General features: G+C 38.6%; 1 protein-coding gene across 1 annotated transcript in view; it reads right to left on the bottom strand.

Annotated features, from left to right (window-relative positions):
• CLIC4 (chloride intracellular channel 4) overlaps nt 1–22,014 on the bottom strand; it is an 81,473-nt gene that overhangs the window by 26,482 nt on the left and 32,977 nt on the right. Inside the window, exon 2 of the mRNA XM_065875292.1 lies at nt 14,719–14,828. Within this exon, the coding sequence (XP_065731364.1) occupies nt 14,719–14,828 (110 nt within the window). The remainder of the gene's footprint in view (nt 1–14,718; nt 14,829–22,014) is intronic.

Below are 22,014 nucleotides of genomic sequence, written 5' to 3'. Positions count from 1 at the left end.
TATCAACTGCTACAAAAACCTAAGCTCCCAAAGAGAACTTTTTAAAGTCAAAATCTAATTTGATTTTCAACTCTTGATTCTTTTACTGAGCATTCCTTCATTGGACAAGGTAAAGTTGAGCACGAAATGATTGGAATACATGAAACTTGAGTAAGTCTTCCAGATGCCCATTTATTTAAATAGTGAGGTATGCCTATAAGGTTTCAGTAACTTTTATAAGTATTCAGCTCCAAGTCAGAACTAATCCTGTTCTGTTTTTCATTTCACTGTTTTTCTCTCCCTGCCTCTGGCCATACCATGTGGCTTGCAGGATCTTAGTTCCCTGACCAGGGACTGAACCTGGGCCCTCAGCAAGGAAAGTGCGCAGTTCTGACCACTGGACTGCCAGGGAATTCCACATTTCATTGGTTTCTTTTTGTTATTCCCTCTTACTCATCATCTTAACCACCTGTTCTTTGATCACTAAAGGGTTCAGCATGCCTAAGACCACAGTCATCTCTAATCTTCAAGTCACCCACTCATGTTCTCACTCAGACTCACATTTGTTCCCACTTATAATTTACTTCCTACTCAACTCAGGAAGACCTTGTACATAATCAAGAGTCTAGAAGTCCTAACAGTTTAGGGTTTACATATTTATTTTCTAATCCTAACACTTTAAAGTTTAAAAAGGTAGCACAAAGGTAAGCAAGAACAACAGTATCTCACCACAGCAAGTAGGGCTAATAAAACTCTATAAAGTACACAAGAGAAAGAGAATACACACATTTCCCATCAACGCCGGTGATGAATAAGAATGTTCTTTAATCTCATCATACACAAACTGTGATCACCTGGAAGGCACTTTTCTCATTCCAAAGTTATAAAATATATCCACCAACATTTTTATGACTAACAAACAGTCCATTAATGCCTAAATATAAGGTAATAATTTTTTCATGAACAGGGTGGATTTAGGTAAGGGAGAAGAAAGAAACCAATGCTTTAAAATAACCCATAAGGGAGGGCAGCAAAATAAATAGCAGCTATTACTTCTATAATACAGCTATTACTTCTATAATAAATTATGACAGCTTTCAAGATCTCAAAACAAAAGTATTTATTAGAGGAGGGATAAAGTTAGCATGCTAGAGAAGAAAGAACCAAAGACCGAATAAAAAAGGACCTGGTTCAAGTCCCTAATTGAACAGTTCTGCCATTCACCAGCTATGTGACTACGTAAATCACAACCCCTTTGGGTCTAGATTTCCTCATTTGTACTATGGATATAAGACTGGCTCTGCCTGTAAAGATCAAATCAAATAATGGGTGTGACAGTGAACTAAACTTTATGCAAGTGATGAAATTGCAGTTTTAAACTCTATTTGAGTCTGATGGTTCAAAACTGGTTATCTAGCATTAACTGGCAGTAAGAAATCTGATTAATATAGAGGTATGTAAGTAAAGCGAAACCAGGCATATGCTTACCAATTCTCCTTAATATTAATGACTAGCGAATAGTCTTTCTTGTTTCTGCTAAAAGGCTATAAAGATTTTTTTTTAATAGATGATAAAACTATTTTCAGGATTAACTGCTGAGATAAAGCACAATCATGTTAGGTCCTTACTCCAAGTGAAAGTAAATTTGAGAAGAAACTTTAATGCCCCTAACAGATCAGTAGACGTCAAATAAATGGACAAGTTGTACGCACTGAAGTGACTCACTTAGAAGTTGTTATCAAGTCAGCAACCAGATAGAATCTAAGATTCTTCAACTTCAAGTCCTCACTGGCACTCTAAGGTCTCAGGTGTTTCATCTGACCCACAAAGGCTCATTTTTACAGATGCTTTCGCAGAAACTTAACATTTCAAGAACTGCAGTGTGAGAAAAATGAAACTGAATAAGCAATGGCTAAAATTTTCAGGGCATCTTTGGTTTTTTTCATAAAAGGTCTTCAATAAATATTCAAGAATTCATTCAAATTCATTCAAATGTTTCCCTTAAGTGATATCTAGGAAAAACAAAATGCATAGAATTCATGCCTTGAGATGAGAGCATGAATATTCTCCAATATTTTGGGGGCTTTTTATTTTCACCACTACTTACCAGAGTAAGTTTGTTTCAAGATGAAGAAAAGGAAATATATAAAGAGAAAAAACTAGGGGGGACCTTCAAGATGGCAGAGAAGTGAGACGTGGAGATCACCTTCCTCCCCACAAGCACATCAAAAATACTTCTACAAGTGGAACAACTCCTAAAGAACACCTACTGAACGCTAGCAGAAGACCTCAGACTTCCCAAAAGGCAAGAAAATACCCACGTACCTGCGTAGGGCAAAAAAAAAGAAAAAACAGAGACAAAAGACTAGGGATGGGACCTGCAACTCTGGGATGGAGCTGTGAAGGAGGAAAACTCTCCACACCCTTAGGAAGCCCCTTCACTGGTGGAAACAAGGGGTAGGCGGGGGGGGGGGAAGCTTTGAAGCCACGGAGGAGAGCACAGCAGCAGGGGTGCAGAGGGCAAAGCAGAGAGATTCCCGCACAGAGGATCGGTGCCAACCGGCTCTCACCAGCCTGAGAGGCTTGTCTGCTCACCCACCAGGGCGGGTGGGGGCTGGGAGCTGAGGCTTGGGCTTCGGAGGTCGGATCCCAGGAAGAGGACTGGGGTTGGCTGCGTGAACACAGCCTGAAGGGGGCTAGTGTGCCACAGCTAGCCGGGAGGGAGTCCGGGAAAAAGTCTGGACCTGCCGAAGAGGCAAGAGACCATTGTTTCGGGGTATGGAAGGAGAAGGGATTCCTTTCCCGTGTGCCCACAGTAGGCAGAGCACCACCTAAGTGAGCTCCAGAGACAGGCGCGAGCCATGGCTATCAGCTCGGACCCCTGAGACGGGCATGAAACACTAAGGCTGCTGCCACTGCCACCAAGAATCCTGTGTGCAAGCACAGGTCACTATCCATACCACAGCCCCCGGAGCCTGTGCAGCACGCCACTGCCAGGGTCCCGTGATCCAGGCACAACTTCCCTGGGAGAACACATGGTGCCTCAGGCTGTTGCAACATTAGGGCGGCCTCTGCCGCCACAGGCTCGCCCTGCATTCCAATTATGACTACCGTACCCCTCCCTCCCCCTGGCACGAGTGAGCCAGAGCCCCCTAATAAGCCGCTGCTTTAACCCTCTCCTGTCTGGGCAGGGAACAGATGCCTGAGGGCAACCTACATGCAGAGGCGGGGCCAAAACCAAAGCTGAACCCCAGGAGCTGGGCAAACAAAGAGGAGAAAGGGAAATTTCTCCGTGCAGCCTCAGGAGCCGCGGATTAAATCCCCACAGTCAACCTGAGGTACCCTGCATCTGTGGAATACCTGAATGGACAACACATCGTCCCAAAATTGAGGCGGTGGACTTTAGGAGCAACTGTAGACTTGGGGTTTGCTGTCTGTGACTGATTTGTTTCTGATATTTATGTTTATCTTAGTTTAGTTTTTAGTACTTGTTATCATTGGTGTATTTGTTTACTGGTTTGGTCGCTCTCTTTTTTTTTTTAATTTTTTTTTTTTTTATGTTAATAATTTACTTTTCTTTCTTTTTTTCTCCCTTTTCTTCTGAGCTGTGTGGCTGACAGGGTCTTGGTGCTCCAGCCTGGTATCAGGCCTGAGCCTCTGAGGTGTGAGAGCCGACTTCAGGAAACTGGACCGACAGAAACCTCCTGGCCCCACGTAATATCAATCTGCAAGAGCTCTCCCAGAGATCTCCATCACAATGCTAAGACCCAGCTCCACCCAACGGCCAGCAAGCTCCAGTGCTGGATGCCCCATGCCAAACAACTAGTAAGACAGGAACGCAACCCCACCCATTAGCAGAGAGGCTGCCTAAAATCATACTAAGTTAACAGACACCTCAACACCAGACGCAGCCCTGCCCACCAGAGAGACAAGATCTAGCCTCACCCACCAGAACACAGGCACCAGTCCCCTCCACCAGGAAGCCTACACAAGCCACTGAAACAACCTCACCCACTGGGGGCAGACACCAAAAACAACGGGAACTAAGAACCTGCAGCCTGCGAAAAGGAGACCCCAAACAGAGTAAGTTAAACAAAATGAGAAGACAGAGAAATATGCAGCAGATGAAGGAGCAAGGTAAACACCCACCAGACCAAACAAATGAAGAGGAAATAGGCAGTCTACCTGAAAAAGAATTCAGAGTAATGATAGTAAAGATGAGGCAAAATCTTGGAAATAGAATCGAGAAAATACAAGAAACGTTTAACAAGGACCTAGAAGAACTAAAGAGCAAACAAACGATGAACAACATAATAAATGAAATTAAAATATCTCTAGAAAGAATCAATAGCAGAATAACTGAGGCAAAAGAACAATAAGTGACGTGGAAGATAAAACGTGGAAATAACTACCACAGAGCAGAATAAAGAAAAAAGAATGAAAAGAATTGAGGACAGTCTCAGAGACCTCTGGGATAACATTAAAACGCAACAACATTTGAATTATAGGGGTCCCAGGAGAAGAAGAGAAAAAGAAAGGAACTGAGAAAATATGTGAAGAGATTATAGTTGAAAACTTCCCTAATATGGGAAAATAAATAGTCAATCAAGTCCAGGAAGCACAGAGAGTCCCATACAGGATAAATCCAAGGAGAAACATGCGAAGACACATATTAATCAAACTATCAAAAATTAAATACAAAGAAAAAATATTGGGCTTCCCTGGTGGCGCAGTGGTTGAGAGTCTGCCTGTTGATGCAGGGGACACAGGTTCGAGCCCTGGTCTGGGAGGATCCCACATGCCACGGAGCAACTGGGCCTGTGAGCCACAACTACTGAGTCTGCGCATCTGGAGACTGTGCTCCGCAACGAGAGGCCACAATAGTGAGAGGCCCGCGCACCGCGATGAAGAGTGGCCCCTGCTCGCCGCAACTGGAGAAAGCCCTCGCACAGAAACGAAGACCCAACACAGCCAAAAATAAATAAATAAATTTTAAAAAAGAAAAAAATATTAAAAGCAGCAAGGGAAAAGCAACAAATAACATACAAGGGAATCCCCATAAGGTTAACACATGATCTTTCAGCAGAAACTCTATAAGCCAGAAGGGAGTGGCAGGACATATTTAAAGTGATGAAAGGGAAAAACCTACAACCAAGATTACTCTACCCAGCAAGGATCTCATTCAGATTTGACAGAGAAATTAAAACCTTTACAGACAAGCAAAACTTAAGAGAATTCAACATCACCAAACTAGCTTTACAACAAATGCTGAAGGAACTTCTCTAGGCAGGAAACACAAGAGGAGAAAAAGACCTCCAAAAACAAACCCAAAACAATTAAGAAAATGGTAATAGGAACATACATATCGATAATTACCTTAAATGTAAATGGATTAAATGCTCCAACCAAAAGACATAGACTGGCTGAATGGATACAAAAACAAGACCTGTATATATGCTGTCTACAAGAGACCCACTTCAGACCTAGGGACACATACAGACTGAAAGTGAGGGGATGGAAAAAGATATTCCATGCAAATGGAAATCAAAAGAAAGCTGGAGTAGCAATTCTCGTATCAGACAAAATAGACTTTAAAATAAATACTACTATAAGGGATCCATCCAAGAAGAAGATTGCAAATATTTATGCACCCAACATATAAGAGCACCTCAATACATAAGGCAAATGCTAACAGCCATAAAAGGGGAAATCAACAGCAACACAATAATAGTAGGGGACTTTAACACCCCACTTTCACCAATGGACAGATCATCCAAAATGAAAATAAGGAAACACAAGCTTTAAATGACACATTAGACAAGATGGACTTAACTGATATTTATAGGATACTCCAACCAAAAACAATAGAATATACTTTCTTCTCAAATGCTCATGGAACATTCTCCAGAATAGATCATATCTTGGGTCACAAATCAAGCGTTGGTAAATTTAACAAAATAGAAATCGTATCAAGTATCTTTTCCGACCACAACGCTATGAGACTAGATATCAGTTACAGGAAAAAAACTGTAAAAAATTCAAACACATGGAGGCTAAACAATACACTAGTAAATAACCAGGAGATCACTGAAGAAATCAAAGAGGAAATCAAAAAATACCTAGAAACAAATGACAATGAAAACATGATGACCCAAAACCTATGGGATGCAGCAAAAGCAGTTCTAAGAGGGACGTTTATAGCAATACAATCATACCTCAAAAAACAAGAAACATCTCAAATAAACAACCTAACCTTATACCGAAAGCAATTAGAGAAAGAAGGACCAAAAAACCCCAAAGTTAGCAGAAGGAAAGAAATCATAAAGATCAAATCAGAAATAAATGAAAAAGAAATGAAGGAAACAACATCAAAGATCAATAAAACTAAAAGCTGATTCTTTGAGAAGATAAACAAAATTGATAAACCATTAGCCAGACTCATCCAGAAAAAAAGGAAGAAGACTCAAATGAACAGAATTAGAAATGAAAAAGAAGTAACAGCTGACACTGCAGAAATACAAAGGATCATGAGAGATTACTACAAGCAGCTATATGCCAATAAAATGGACAACCTGGAAGAAATGGACAAATTCTTAGAAGAGCACAAGCTTCTGAGACTGAACCAGGAAGAAACAGAATATATAAACAGACCAATCACAAGCAGTGAAATTGAAACTGTGATTAAAAATCTTCCAACAAACAAAAGCCCAGGACCAGATGGCTTCACAGGCGAATTCTATCAAACATTTAGAGAAGAGCTAACACCTATCCTTCTCAAACTCTTCCAAAATAGGTAGCAGAGGGAGGAACACTCCCAAACTCATTCTACGAGGCCACCATCACCCTGATACCAAAACCAGACAAAGAGGTCACAAAAAAAGAAAACTAGAGGCCAATACCGCTGATGAACATAGATGCAAAAATCCTCAACAAAATACTAGCAAACAGAATCCAACAGCACATTAAAAGGCTCATACACCACGATCAAGTGGGGTTTATCCTAGGAATGCAAGGACGCTTCAATATACACAAATCAATCAATGTGATACACCATATTAACAAATTGAAGGATAAAAACCATATGATAATCTCAATAGATGCAGAAAAAGCTTTCAGCAAAATTCAACACCCATTTATGATAAAAACTCTCCAGAAAGTAGGCATAGAGGGAAGCTACCTCAACATAATATAGGCCATATATGACAAACCCACAGCCAACATCATTCTCAATGGTGAAAAACTGAAAGCATTTCCGCTAAGATTAGGAACAAGACAAGATTGCCTACTCTCACCACTATTATTCAACATAGTTTTGGAAGTTTTAGCCACAGCAGTCAGAGAAGAAAAAGAAATAAAAGGAAACCAAATCAGAAAAGAAGAATTAAAACTGTCACTGTTTGCAGATGACATGATACTATACACGAAGAATCCTAAAGATGCTACCAGAAAACTACTAGAGCTAATCAATGAATCTGGTAAAGTAGCAAGATACAAAATTAATGCACAGAAATCTCTGGCATTCCTATACATTAACGACGAAAAATCTGAAAGAGAAATTAAGGAAACACTCCCATTTACCATTGCAACAAAAAGAATAAAATACCTAGGGATAAACCTACCTAAGGAGACAAAAGACCTGTATGCAGAAAACTATAAGACAATGATGAAAGAAATTAAACATGATACAAACAGATGGAGAGATATACCATGTTCTTGGATGGGAAGAATCAACATTGTGAAAATGACTCTACTACGAAAAGCAATCTACAGATTCAATGCAATCCCTATCAAACTAGCAATGGCATTTTTCACAGAACTAGAACAAAAAATTCCACAATTTGTATGGAAACACAAAAGACCCCGAATAGTCAAAGCAATCTTGAGAAAGAAAAACGGAGCTGGAGGCATCAGGCTCCCTGACTTCAGACTATACTACAAAGCTACAGTAATCAAGACAATATGGTGCTGACGCAAAAACAGAAATACAGATCAATGGAAAGGGATAGAAAGCCCAGACATAAACCCACACACATATGGTCACCTTACTTTTAATAAAGGAGGCAAGACTATACAATGGAGAAAAGACAGCCTCTTCAATTAAGTGGTGTTGAGAAAACTGGACAGCTACATGTGAAAGAATGAAATCAGAACACTCCCTAACACCATACACAAAAATAAACTCAAAATGGATTAAAGACCTAAATGTAAAGCCAGACACTATCAAACTCTTAGAGGAAAACATAGGCAGAACACTCGATGACATAAATCACAGCAAAATCCTTTTTGACCCCCCTCCTAGAGAAATGGAAATAAAAACAAAAATAAACAAATGGGACCTAATGAAACTTAAAAGCTTTTGCACAGCAAAGGAAACCAGAAACAAGACGAAAATAGGAGAAAATATTTGCAAACAAAGCAACTGACAAAGGATTAATCTCCAAAATACATAAGCAGCTCATGCAGTACAATTTCAAAAAAACAAACAACCCAATCCAAAAATGGGCAGAAGACCTAAACAGACATTTCTCTGTCGAAGATATACAGACTGCTAACAAACACATGAAAGGATGTTCAACATCACTAATCATTAGAAAAATGCAAATCAAAACTACAATGAGGTATCACCTCACACTGGTCAGAATGGCCATCTTCAAAAAATCTACAAACAATAAATGCTGGAGAGGGTGTGGAGGAAAGAGAACCCTCTTGCACTGTTGGTGGGAATGTAAATTGACACAGCCCCTATGAAGAACAGTATGGAGGTTCCTTAAAAAACTAAAAATAGGGCTTCCCTGGTGGCGCAGTGGTTGAGAGTCCGCCTGCCGATGCAGGGGACACGGGTTCGTGCCCCGGTCGGGGGAGATCCCATGTGCCGCGGAGCGGCTGGGCCCGTGAGCCATGGCCGCTGAGCCTGCGCGTCCGGAGCCTGTGCTTCGCGACGGCAGAGGCCACAGCGGTGAGAGGCCCGCGTACCGCAAAAAAAAATAAATAAATAAATAAATAAAAAATTAAAAAAAAAAAAACTAAAAATAGAGCTACCATATGACCCAGCAATCCCACTACTGGGCATATACCCTGAGAAAACCATAATTCAAAAAGAGTCATGTACCACAATGTTCATTGCAGCACTATTTACAATAGCCAAGACATGGAAGCAACCTAAATGTCTATCAAGAGATGAATGGATAAAAAAGATGTGGCACGTATATACAATGGAATATTACTCAGCCATAAAAAGAAACAAAATTGAGTTATTTGTAGTGAGGTGGATGGACCTAGAGTCTGTCATACAGAGTGAAGTAAGTCAGAAAGAAAAAGACAAATACTGTATGCTAACACATATATAGGGAATCTAAAAAAAAAAAAAAAAAAAAGGTTCTCATGAACCTAGGGGCAGGGCAGGACAGGAATAAAGACACAGATGTAGAGAATGGACTTGAGGACATGGGAAGGGGCAAGGTAAGCTGGGATGAAGTGAGAGAATAGCACTGACATATATACACTACCAAATGTAAAACAGATAGCTAGTGGGAAGCAGCTGCATAGTACAGGGAGATCAGCTCAGTGCTTTGTGACCACCTAGAGGGGTGGGATAGGGAGAGTGGGAGGGAGACGCAAGAGGGAGGGGATATGGGGATATATGTATACATATAGCTGATTCACTTTGTTATACAGCAGAAACTAACACAACATTGTAAAGCAACTATACTCCAATGAAGATGTTTAAAATTTTTTTTTAATTTTAAAAAAATTAAAAAACTGGATGGTGAATACTCATTAAAAAAAAAAGAAAAAACTAAAATAAGATACAGAAAGAAAGGGAAAGACAGGAATGAAAAGGAGACATCTTATAGGAGCTAATACTTTAAGCAACTTAAGTGGCTTAATTGCAATTAAAATTTAATTCAGCACAAACAATTGGAGGCCCTCGGGCTGGTGGCTCGGTTCCAGCTGCTTGGTATAAAATGAGTACAGCACAGCCACAGGACACTGGAGCTGGTCCTTAAAAATGACCTACTGTAACTAGTTGACTCACTAAATGGAGAGAAAAAAATACGAAGTATGTAGACTCACACGTTGAGTTCCCTTTTAAAACTTTAAAGGTGTTGATTTTCAAGGCATAGAATTATTTCATACAAATCAAGAGAATGCTGGACACCAGATGGCGAATAAGCAAAAAAAGATAACACAAATCTTTGGTTTCAGATCACTTTACTCCTATTAATTATCCTTCACTAGATTTGCTATATTCTGACTAATACTAAAGTCACTAACTGAATGACTGAATTGTGAACATCAAACCACACACACCAAGATCCCAGTTACTAAGTATTTTGTCTGTGTGTCCCGTTCAACCAGTTAAAGGATTTTATTTATTGTGATTAAATGTGGTATACTGCTGATCTCTGTCTACTTTAATGTCAACTTGTGGAGCAATCATTTTAGAACAAAATAGCACCCATGAAAAGGTATCAAAAATTCAGCTTTTATGATGCTCAACAGATTTTATTTATAGTTTATAAGCAGAGTTTATACTGACAACAGGTTTAGAAAACCTTTCACTAACAATCCATTTTTCTATTTCAGCTCTTAGTGGCCTCAACAGGATTTTTCATCTTTGAAATTATCTTGAAAAAGAACATAAAGACATGTGGCAGTGGCAGTGAAATTATGTCTGTCTCTGTTTCTATCTCTCTCTGTCTCACACTCTCACACACACACACACACACACACACACACAGGGTATGTATACATGTGATTCAAAATGCATTCATGAGACCCATATCTTGAATTGTAGGACCATTCTAACAAGGTCTTCACGTAGCCCAAGTCAACTTTACAAAGGGGAAGAACAGAGTCTGTACTTCCCTGACTGACCAGCAGCAGGAAATGATTTCTCTAAAAGGCTGGCCTGTTCCACTCCACTTAGTCTCTCTGTATGTGTTATTCATGCTGCTGTGTACTGAAGATGTACCTGGAACTCAAACTGATCTCTCAACTTGCTGAAGACTATTTTCAGAAGGGTAGAACCACAGAGACATGATAATGAAAGCAAATTACCTGAAGAATCTATTTGGAAATCAGATTTTGTTCTGAGTTTATAACTCCTTTTAAGATATACAGAACTATCAGTTTTATAGTTCTGCTGTAACATTTTAAACTATAACAAAATTGTTAAAGTTTAAACTATTATAATAATAATGCAAAACCTTATGCCATGATCATGGCAATTTACTTGTGGGTCTGACTCATACAATGTTACAAATGGTATGCTGACTTCTGAAGCAGAAGGAACTGGTGACACCACAAAGGATGAGACAGTTTCAATGTTTAAGGTGGGAATGGGAAAAATGAAAACAAATATTTCCCAGACTTTTAAAGTGGTCTTCTCCAATTTATCTATTTTCTCAGAGAATATCATGGAGGAGGAATTTTATTCACTGGTAACATAGCAGATATCACTGCTTTTACAATAAAAAGCTTATTTCTTAAAGTTATCATTTCCACTCTTATTTCCCAAAACCAGAAGAGTTTACCGTAACAACTATATGGCCACACTCAGCTATATCCAAGTCAATGTCTCAGTGTGTATATGTATGTGTGTCTGTCTCTCTCTCTTATTACTGTTCTCACGCTTCCTTCTTTCTCTTCCCCCAGCCTACCTCTCAGGCTTATCTGTGCTCTAATGATGCTGATCTCTGATTTAAGAACTTCTGAGCATAATGAAGATAATGGAAGTCTTCAAATAAAGATCTTGATCACTGCCATGAACCTGTCAGCCACAAAGGCCCTGTAACACCAGTGTGATAAAAATAATAAATTCTATTCAATAATAGGTCTGAAAATGGTCTGATAACAGTAGTAAAAAGTACCCTGAACAGTGTTTAGCACGTAATAGACAATGAAGAAATGTTAGTTTATTTTTCCCTTCTTTCTTACTGAGATTAAAAATGAGGTAACTGACCTCCAAGAAGATGAGACAGCTTGCCCAGCGAAATCAGAGACAGGGCTCTCTCCACACAGAACCAGGTCTCTACCCCTAACACTTTCTGCTGTGCCATGGTTGCTCCCCTTTTGATGACACATGATAACATCCTGAAATGTGTCCCATATTTTAATATTTTCACTTATATTTACCTGAAGCTTTTGTTCAAATGGCAGTTGATATAAACCTGAATTCCTAAAGCTTGGGAACTATTTTTTTTTTTAATCTGAAAGTTCTGTAATACGACTGCAGCATAAACAAAAAATTAGGTTTAGAAATTACTCCCACAAAAGTATGAAGGCAGCACTCGCAGGAAGCAATGGAAGGTTGTTCCAAGCCTCACAGGGGCATATGAATACCACCAGCATAGTCACTAACACCGACTGAGCTTCAAAGAGAACATGTTACACAGTGCCAGAACTAGAAACTGGCTTGTTCTTATGGATGAAATGTCATTTAACAATAATTTTTTCAGAGCAGAGAGTGGGCTTCTAAAAAGCTCTCAGTAGAGTTCTATTGCTCTCCGCCAGTTTGTTCTGGGATCAGTACATTTCATCAAGAAATTAGGCAATTATCAGGAAAAGCAAGAAAATAAGCACTATAGGCACCAAATCTTTCTCCCCTACAGCTTTCTAAAAACAATCATATTTAAAGTTTTAAAGTTAAGAATACATTATGAAAGGTACTTTTTACTACAGCATGTTTTAGTCCTCTGTGACAACTTTATTTTATTTATACTGGTTTTTTTTTGAGCCAACGTTCACTCTCTTGGGGTACCTTCTCTTTGAAATCTTACTTAAGACTATATATATAAGCGTGTAAACTCATAGAAAAGGTCTGGAAGGATGGTAAAGAGCAAACCTAAATGCAATTATCTCTGTGAAGGGGAACCTGATGACCAAGGTTAGGGATGAAGGGGACTCATTATCATGTACTACTTGTACACTTTTAACTGACCTTAAGAAGGATTTTTTTATATGTACTGTAGACCTAAGACTTTTAAAGAAAGCTAAAGAATATAGGCTCCAGTATTAAGTGTTCTCTGTAGATTTTACACAAAGCTCTAGGAAATAAACACACATCTTCTTTGAGTAGCAAATTTTCTAATTAGGAGGCCCTGAATCTTTCATCCTACTTCCCATGTGTCACTTTTTACATGTAGGGCACATTACTCCTAAACATATACAAATCCCCAAATATCAATCAACTTCCAAGAATAATGCCATCAACACTTGGTAAACGAAAAGTGAAACAGATGACTTAGAAACAGCCGTTATGAGTTCACTTCCTTTTCTGAACCAGATTCCCATTGTTTATGGTTCTATTACTGGTGTGCACCACAACCAAGCACTGTATTGAGCTGTTCAAAGAAGGCTTTTTCAAAGCATGTTAGTCAACTCACTTGCTCCAAGCCAAAAATGGAATAGGAGAAATCCATGTATTTTAAGACACACTAAGGGTGTGTTCTTGGCGGCACGGTCTATTTTTAGGAGTTATATTGGGAAACTCCCTTTGTGAATGCATGTAGGAAAAAAACAGTAATAGAAGGGTAACTATATAAATTATTTCATTCTTACAATAGCTCTGTCCAATATGAGCTAGGTATGTCTTCAAATGAGCCTGTAGTTCTTACAATTCCCAAAGGCTTATTTCTACATTCATATATATAACCAAAGGGGTTCCTGGAAGACTTTATGGCTTATTTTCAATAAATAGATTTTAAGTCTGCAAAATCTCAATTAAGTGAAGTAAAAAATAAATTTTAAGGAACTGACAGGGGTCCCAGAGAATGCTAACCTAGAGCAGGGAATGGGATTACAGCTGTCAGGTAATTCTCACATTGTGATGCCCAGAAGGAGAATGTTCATGAATTCTGCTCCCCATCCAGTGATAGCCTGTCATTATTTTTTCTTGGACACTGCACATGTCTAATAAGCTTAAAAAATAAGTAGCAAAGCATTTTTTGCTTTGTGGCATTTGTGTCAAGAGGAATACATTTCCACTGCCAAATCCCAGATTTTCTATTGGTAAAAATGTTCTCAACCCTTGGTTTAAATCTTTTTTTTTTTTTTTTTAAGTATGAATGTTCTTCGCCTCAGACCTGTCTGCTAAGGGAGAATAGAAGTTACTGAGTAAAAAAAGCTTACTGCTCTCAGGGCTCTTCTCTGCCCTCTCCACTTTGGTCTGTAGAGAGAAAGTCAGAAACAACCCTTCACCTAGCAAGAACAATCACAGGGCCATAGATAACTGCTCTTATTCTTAATTGTATTTAACCAAATATGGTTAAAATCATATTATAGAAAACTCCTATTATGCTTTGAAAAGTAGATGAAATGAAAAAGACCACAGCAGTAATCAGCCTCCAAAAATCCCACTCTTGGTTTTAAAGATCCAGATTGTATAGGCCATGTGTCTACGAGCACATTTGAGAAGTCGCCTGCTTAGAAAGTTCTGCATAGTTACATGTTTATGTGTAAAGTCAAAGATTTCACTGCTTCTACCCTAAAACAGCTCCTGGTGCTGCTCTTGATATTATAAGGTAAACATACAATAAGCTCCTAAAAAGACTGAGAGGCCACAAGCAATATACTTACATTGTGAATTATCCATAATACTTATACAAGTTAAATGTGCCCATAAATCAGCTGAACTTTAATACATTTCTTTATAGAACATATGCAAGCAAAGTGAGAGATGAGGAGAGGATCAAACTGAGAACATCAAGTTGATCCCCAACTACAACCAAATCTTACCTTTTCAGGTCAACAGTTGTGACACTAAACACAACTCCTTTGAGCCAAAGAATCATGAAGAGCCTCTGGGAAAAGGGGCAGTTTCCTATGCTTTCACCATCACTGCCAGCCTGGAAACAGAAATAAACATTAAAAAACAAGGCCAAAGTGATGATACACAAAACAATAGACCTTTTCCTGAATTTTAGTCAAGGGTACTAGGAGACAGGAAAAGTTGCATTGTGGAAGGAAGAAATTCAGGTCTTTCATTTGCCTCTTTCTCTTTTTTTTGTTTTGGCCACACTGCACAGCTTGCAGGATCTTAATTCCCTGACCAGGGATTGAACCCAGGCCCTCGGAAGTGAAAGCACAGAGTCCTAACCACTGGACCACCAGGGAATTCCCGCCTCTTTTTCTTAAAAATGGCCAGTCTAATATAGCGCTGTCCAAGAGAGCTATCTGCAATGATAGAAAGTACCTGAATTATCACTGTCCAATACAGTAGTCATTTGTGACATACGGCTAATGAGTACTTAAAATGTGGCTAGTTCAAATGAACTGAATTTTATTTACTTTTAATTAATTTATATTTAAACAGCCACACATGGCTAATGGCAACCTTATTGGACAGCACAGGTCCAATCAATCCCTAGGGGGTACATATATCCTTGCGTCAGGGCAAAGACTATCATAGGTTTTATGAAACGTATTTCTTGTTCTATGAAACAGTATTCTTTAGAGGGCAACATAAAAAGGGAAACGTGTGCCTCTCTCCAAAGGGTAAAATAACTGCCAATCTCCCCCACATTAAGCAAAATTATTCATGGGACTTCCCTGGTGGTCCAGTGGTTAAGACTCCACACTCCCAAGGCAGAGGGCCTGGCTTCTATCCCTGGTCAGGGAACTAGATCCCGTACGCTGCACTAAGAGCCCACATGCCGCAACTAAAATATCCCATATGTCACAACTAAGACACAGTGCAGCCAAACAAATAAATAAATATTTTTTTAAAAAGTATTCATTATAAAAATCCCATACCCTGTTTACACATTCCCTCAGGGAACAAGAAAATAACAAAAGATATCTTTATAATAAGTTATTTGTAATCCTACTTAATAAATGAAGCAGCTGACTTCCCTGAGCTCTACGATAACACAATTTTCCTAAAAATTAGAGTGGGACAAATCTTGAATTCCATCAAGTATGCCCCCCAAGTTTAAAAAGGAGGGAAGGGGGAGGAGGAAATGAAAGAGCGAGCAAGCAGGCTGGAAGAGAACATTCTGACACTCACTAGCAGCCAACACAGCCCTCTTCACCATAAAGTCTATGAATAGAGCCAGAAACTAACTTTCAACAAGTCACTCAAAGATGCTGGGTAGAAGTACTGTTTATTATCCTGAAGTAACTCTCAAAAACTTCAGAAGGCATTTCAGTAAAATGCTACATTAGTAAAGTCATTAATTCCTAAACTAGTGGGGAAATGGAGGGGAGTTAAAAAAAATAAAAGCAGTTACCTGATTAAATATAATACAGGGGACTCCCCTGGTGGCGCAGAGGTTGGGAATCCGCCTGCCAGTGCAGGGGACACAGGTTCGAGCCCTGGTCCAGGAAGATCCCATATGCCGCGGAGCAACTAAGCCCATGCACCACAACTACTGAGCCCACGTGCCACAACTACTGAAGCCCACGTGCCCTAGAGCCCCTGCTCCACAACAAGAGAAGCCACCAAAATGAGAAGGCTGCACACTGCACCGAAGAGTAACCCCTGCTCGCCACAACTAGAGAAAGCCCATGTGCAGCAACAAAGACCCAACGCAGCCAAAAATAAATAAATAAATAAATAACTTAGCATGTGCACTCTTCAGGATAAATCTGGAAAACGCCTTTGTATTAACTGCTCTCCTAAAACTCATGACAATTCAAATAAGAAGTACTGCCATGATTAAGTTTTTCCAAAGTCATAACAGCACTAGAAAATTGGCAGCTACTAGCCAGATGATGTTTTCATAAAGTAGAGTGAAACTGTGGAAAAACTCGGATGTCCAGTAGTCATAAATCAAAAACTCCCTCCTTTAATCCAAGTTGTACTAATAAAATTCCATTTCAACAAAGTTAAAGAATCAAAATTACTCTCTTCAGTATGAATTACAATAAATACAACCTATTGGTTCAACTGACTGAGGAGGTGAGGAGGATATTATGGTATAATGGAAAGCATACTACACTGGGAATCAGGGTATCTTATTCTGCATCCAGTTTTTATTAATGTTAAAAATGAACACATAGCATCTAAAAAAAGTATGCTTTTTTTTTTACTGCTTCTAACGGTAACATATACACTCATCTTAAATTTTTTTATTAAATGAAATTCTTTAAATTCTATACTGCTTTAAAATTTTCAAAAATTTCACACACATGATTTCATATAATCCCAAAATAACTCTTTTTTACTCCTACCACTCTATTGCCCCTTCCCCCCCACCACTAGTTCGTGCTCTATATCTATGAGTCTGCTTCTTCTGGTTTATTCACTAGTTTGTTGCATTTTTTAGATTCCACATATAAGTGATATCATACAGTATTTGTCTGTCTCTGTCTGACTTATTTCACTTAGCATAATGCCCTCCAAGTCTATCCATGTTGCTGCAAATGGCAAAATTTCATTCTTTTTTATGGCTCAGTAGTATTCCATTGTATACATACATCACATCTTCTTTATCCATTCATCTGTTGATGGGCACTTAGGTTATTTCCATACCATCACTATTGTAAATAATGCTGCTATGAACATTAAGGTGCATGTATCTTTTTGAATTAGTGTTTTTGTGCTTTTTCAGATATACATCCAGGAATGGGACTCCTGGGTCATATAGCAGTCCAATTTTTAGTTTTTGGGGAAACTTCCATACTGCTTTCCACAGTGACTGCACCAATTTACATTCCCACCAATAGTGTCCAAGGGTTCCCTTTTCTCCACATCCTTGCCAACATCTGCAATTTGCATTCTTTTTGATGATCGCCATTCTGACCGGTGTAAGGTGATATCTCATTGTGGTTTTCATTTGCATTTCCCTGATTATTAGTGATGTTAAGCATCTTTTCATGTGCCTATTGGCCATCTGCATTTCCTCTTTGGAAAAATGTCTATTCAGTTCTTCAGCCCATTTTTTAATCTGATTGTTTTTTAATGTTGAGTTGTATGAGCTGGTTATATATTTTGTATATTAATGGATATTAACCCCTTATCGGTCATATCATTTGCAAATGTCTTCTTCCATTCAATAGGTTGTGCTTTCATTTTGTCATTGATTTCCTTCACTGTGCAAAAGTTTTTAAGTTTCATTAGGTCCCGTTTGTTTATTTTGCTTTTGTTTCCTTTGCTTTAGTAGACGGATCCAAACAAATATTGCTGCAATTTATGTCAAATAGTTTCATGTGACTTTTAAGTTAATCTATATCAAAGGAAGCCACTTTATAAATTTAGACAGCTAATTTAGATAGAATCCATGCTAAAGGTAAAACTTTAAAACCTCACTTATCTATGTTTTCCTCTAGGAGTTTTATAGTATCTGGTCTTACATTTAGGTTTTTAATCAATTTGAGTTTATTTTTATATATGGTATTAGAGAATATTCTAATTTCATTCTTTTACATGTGGCTCCAGTTTTCCCAACACTATTTATTGAAGAGACTGTCTTTTCTCCATCGTATATTCTTGTCTCTTTTGTTGTAGATTAATTGACCATAGGTGCATGGGTTTATTTCTGGGATTTCTATCCTGTTCCATTGAACTATAAGTTTGTCTTTGTGCCAATACCATACGGTTTTGATTATTATAGCTTTGTAGTATAGTCTGAGGTCAGGGAGCATGATTTCTCCCCCTCTGTTCTTCTCTCCAAGATTGTTTTGGCTACTTGGGGTCTTTTGTGTTTTCATACAATTTTTTAAATTATTTGTTCTAGTTCTGTGGAAAATGCCATTGGTATTTGGATAGGGATTGCACTGATCTGTAGATTGCCTTGGATGTTATGGTCATTTTAACAATATTAATTCTTCCAGTCCAAGAACATGGTATATCTTTCCATCTGTTTCTGTTGTCTTCAATGTCTTTCATAAGTGTTTTATAGTTTTCTGAGTATAGGTCTTTTACCTCTATTCTTTTTAAAATAAAAACCGAAACACTACAGAATGTCAGAGTTCCCCTACCCTTGAACCATTCACTAGTTCTAGATTTTTATTTTCTATGTACACACTACTTTTTTCTTTTAAACGTGTGATCACACTATACAGCTTTTTAAAATATTTTATTCCCAAACTAATATAATCAACCCTCTGGAGGCTGTAATGCCCCCACCAGGATGGTATCAGAGAAGGCCAAAGAGGGAGCCAGGCTTTAAACCCTGCCAGCCAGTAATGAGAAACCCCCCTTTTTCTTGGTTGGAAGAGAGGGAAGCAGAGGGGTGTCAGAGGAGGAGGCCTAGTAGAGTAGTCAGGACTTTCAACATCAACCAGCTGTAATGAGGCCACCTCGACTGGGGTCTCAGTGGAGACCACATGGGGAGCTGGAACCCTCACCCCTGACCAACAATAATGAGGAGCCTTCCTACCTTGGGTATCAATGGAGGCCAAGTGGGGCACCTGGACTTCTATCTCCACTTGGATGTCTATGTCCATCTGGCTTCTCCTTCCCACTGCCGTTCTTCTCTCCCACCCCCCTCCAGAGCAATGTCAGAGAAGTCTTATTTGAGTGTCAGAGAAGTTTAAACAGAAGGTTTAAACAAGATCCAGAGTTTCACAACGTAATAAGAAAATGTTAGGTTTCAACTGAAAATCCCTTGTCATACCAAGAACCATATCAAACTGAATGAAAAAATGCAATCAAAAGATGTCAACATCAAGATGACATAAATGTTAGAATTAGCTGACAAAGATTTTAAAGCAGCCATGATAAAAATGCTTCAATGAGCAATTATGAACAGCTTAAAATAAACATAAAAATAGCCTCAGCAAGGAAATTCAAGATGCAAAGAAGAACCAGAAATTTAAGAACTGAAAAATACAATAACTGAAATAAAAAGCTCAGAGGGTGGGCTCAACAGCCAATGGAGAGGACAGAGAAAAGAATTGGTGAACTGAAAAACAGAATAATAAAAATTACCCAATCTGAACAACAGAAAGAAGATAGAAAATTTAATACTTCTTATATATTTCCATATTTTAATGTCATCTAATGGTCATTTTTGAAGGCTTCACTGTATGCTATTGACCCAACAATTTCATGTCTAGAAATTTATTCTATAGAAACACTTATACAGATGTCCAAGGATACAAGAGGAAGGAAAAATAAAGTGTTGTTTATAATAGCAAAACACTGGGGATCTCCCAATGCCCATCAGTAAAGGATTTGTTAAATGACATCACACCACCAGAGGGTGGAGTCAGGGCTAACCCATTCAGCCTTCGCTGGCATGGGTAGAAAACAGGACCATAGATTTTTCCTGTGGTGTTTGGAATAGAGCAGCTATTGTCTGAAAGTTTTCTGTCCTGCTTAGGCTGCCCCTTTTCCTGGTTTTCTGGCTAGAGAGAGCAGCCTTTTGTCAAAGTTTTTGTTATTGTTTTTTCTGTCTACAATTGCTGGGAGTTTCTGGGTTGCTGGGTTCTATAGTGCCAAGTCTGGGATGTATGAAGCAAAAACCCAGGAAACTCGCCACCACCATCTAATCCATCTTCCCAGAAGTGGAGGTTTCTCAGATATATTAAATTTGAAAAGCAGAATTAATACAATGGATTATTACTAAACCATATAATGCCATTTCCAGCAACATGGATAGACCTAGAGATTATCATGATAAGAAAAATAAGTCAGAAAGAGAAAGACAAATACCATATGATATCGCTTATATGTAAAACCTGAAACACAACACAAATGAACATATCTATGAAACAGAAACAGGCTCACACAGAGAACAGACTTCTGGTTGCCAAGGCGGGGTGGGGGGGAGGGAAGGAGTGGGAGTTTGGAATTAGCAGATGCAAACTGTTATATATAGGATGGATAAACAACAAGGTCCTACTATACAGCACAGGGAACTATATTCAATATTCTGTGATAAACCATAATGGAAAAGAACATGAAAAAGAATATATACATGTATAACAATAATTTTGCTGTACAGCAGAAATTAACATAACATTGCAAATCAACTATATTTCTATAAAATTTACAAAAATTAAAAATATATGAAAGGTGATATATATACATAAAGTAGAATATTATTTGATAATAAAAAGCAATACATTACTGATACATGTTATAACTTGTATGAACTTTGAAAAATTATGCTAAATAAAAGGAACCAGTCACAAAAGGCCACATATTATATGATTCCATTTATATGAAATGTCCAAAATAGGCAAATCTACAGAGACATAAAGTTGATTAGCAGTGGCCTAGGGCTGGTAGAGGGGAGGAAAGAAAGGGGAGTTGGGAATGATTGCTAATGGGTAAAAGGTTTCTTTTTGGAGTGATAAAAATGTTCTAAAATTAGACTGTGGTGACGGTTGCATAACTTTGTGAATATACCAAAAAAACACTGAATTGTACACTTTAAATGGCTGAACTGAATAATATCTGAATTATATCTCAGTAAAGCTGTTTTTAAAATACATAGACTCAGGACTTCCCTGGTGGCACAGAATCTGCCCACCAACGCAGGGGACACGGGTTCAAGCCCTGGTCCGGAAAGATCCCACATGCCGCGCAGCAACTAAGCCCGTGCGCCGCGACTACTGAGCCTGTGCTCTAGAGACCATGAGCCACAACTACTGAGTCCGCGTGCCAAAACTACTGAGACCGCGTGCCACAACTACTGAAGTCTGTGCATCAGCCTGTGCTCCGCAACAAGAGAAGCCACCGCAACGAGAAGGCCGCGCACTGCAATAAAGAGTAGCCCCCGCTCGCTGCAACTAGAGAAAGCCCGCGCAGCAAAGAAGACCCAACTCAGCCAAAAATAAATAAATATATATATATAAATTTTTTTTAATCTTATAAAAAAATAAATAAAATACATAGACACAGATTACAAGTATAAATATCACATACTGGACAAAATTTTAATTTGCAATACATAGTTTTTAAACTATAACTTCATATTACAGAAAACATACATGTCTATATTTCTTAAAAATTAGAAAATCCAAATAATCAAAGCAAAAACATGAACAATACCACTGACAGAAATAACCACCAATTCCAGACAAATAATGAATCTTAGCATTCATTTAGGTTTTGTTCTTACAAAAGGGGTAGTTTTGTTT

The sequence above is a fragment of the Phocoena phocoena genome, chromosome 1, assembly GCF_963924675.1.
Source record: "Phocoena phocoena chromosome 1, mPhoPho1.1, whole genome shotgun sequence".
Taxonomy (NCBI): Eukaryota; Metazoa; Chordata; class Mammalia; order Artiodactyla; family Phocoenidae; genus Phocoena; species Phocoena phocoena.
Note: the sequence above shows the minus strand (reverse complement) of the source record. Positions and strands in the feature narration are given on the sequence as shown.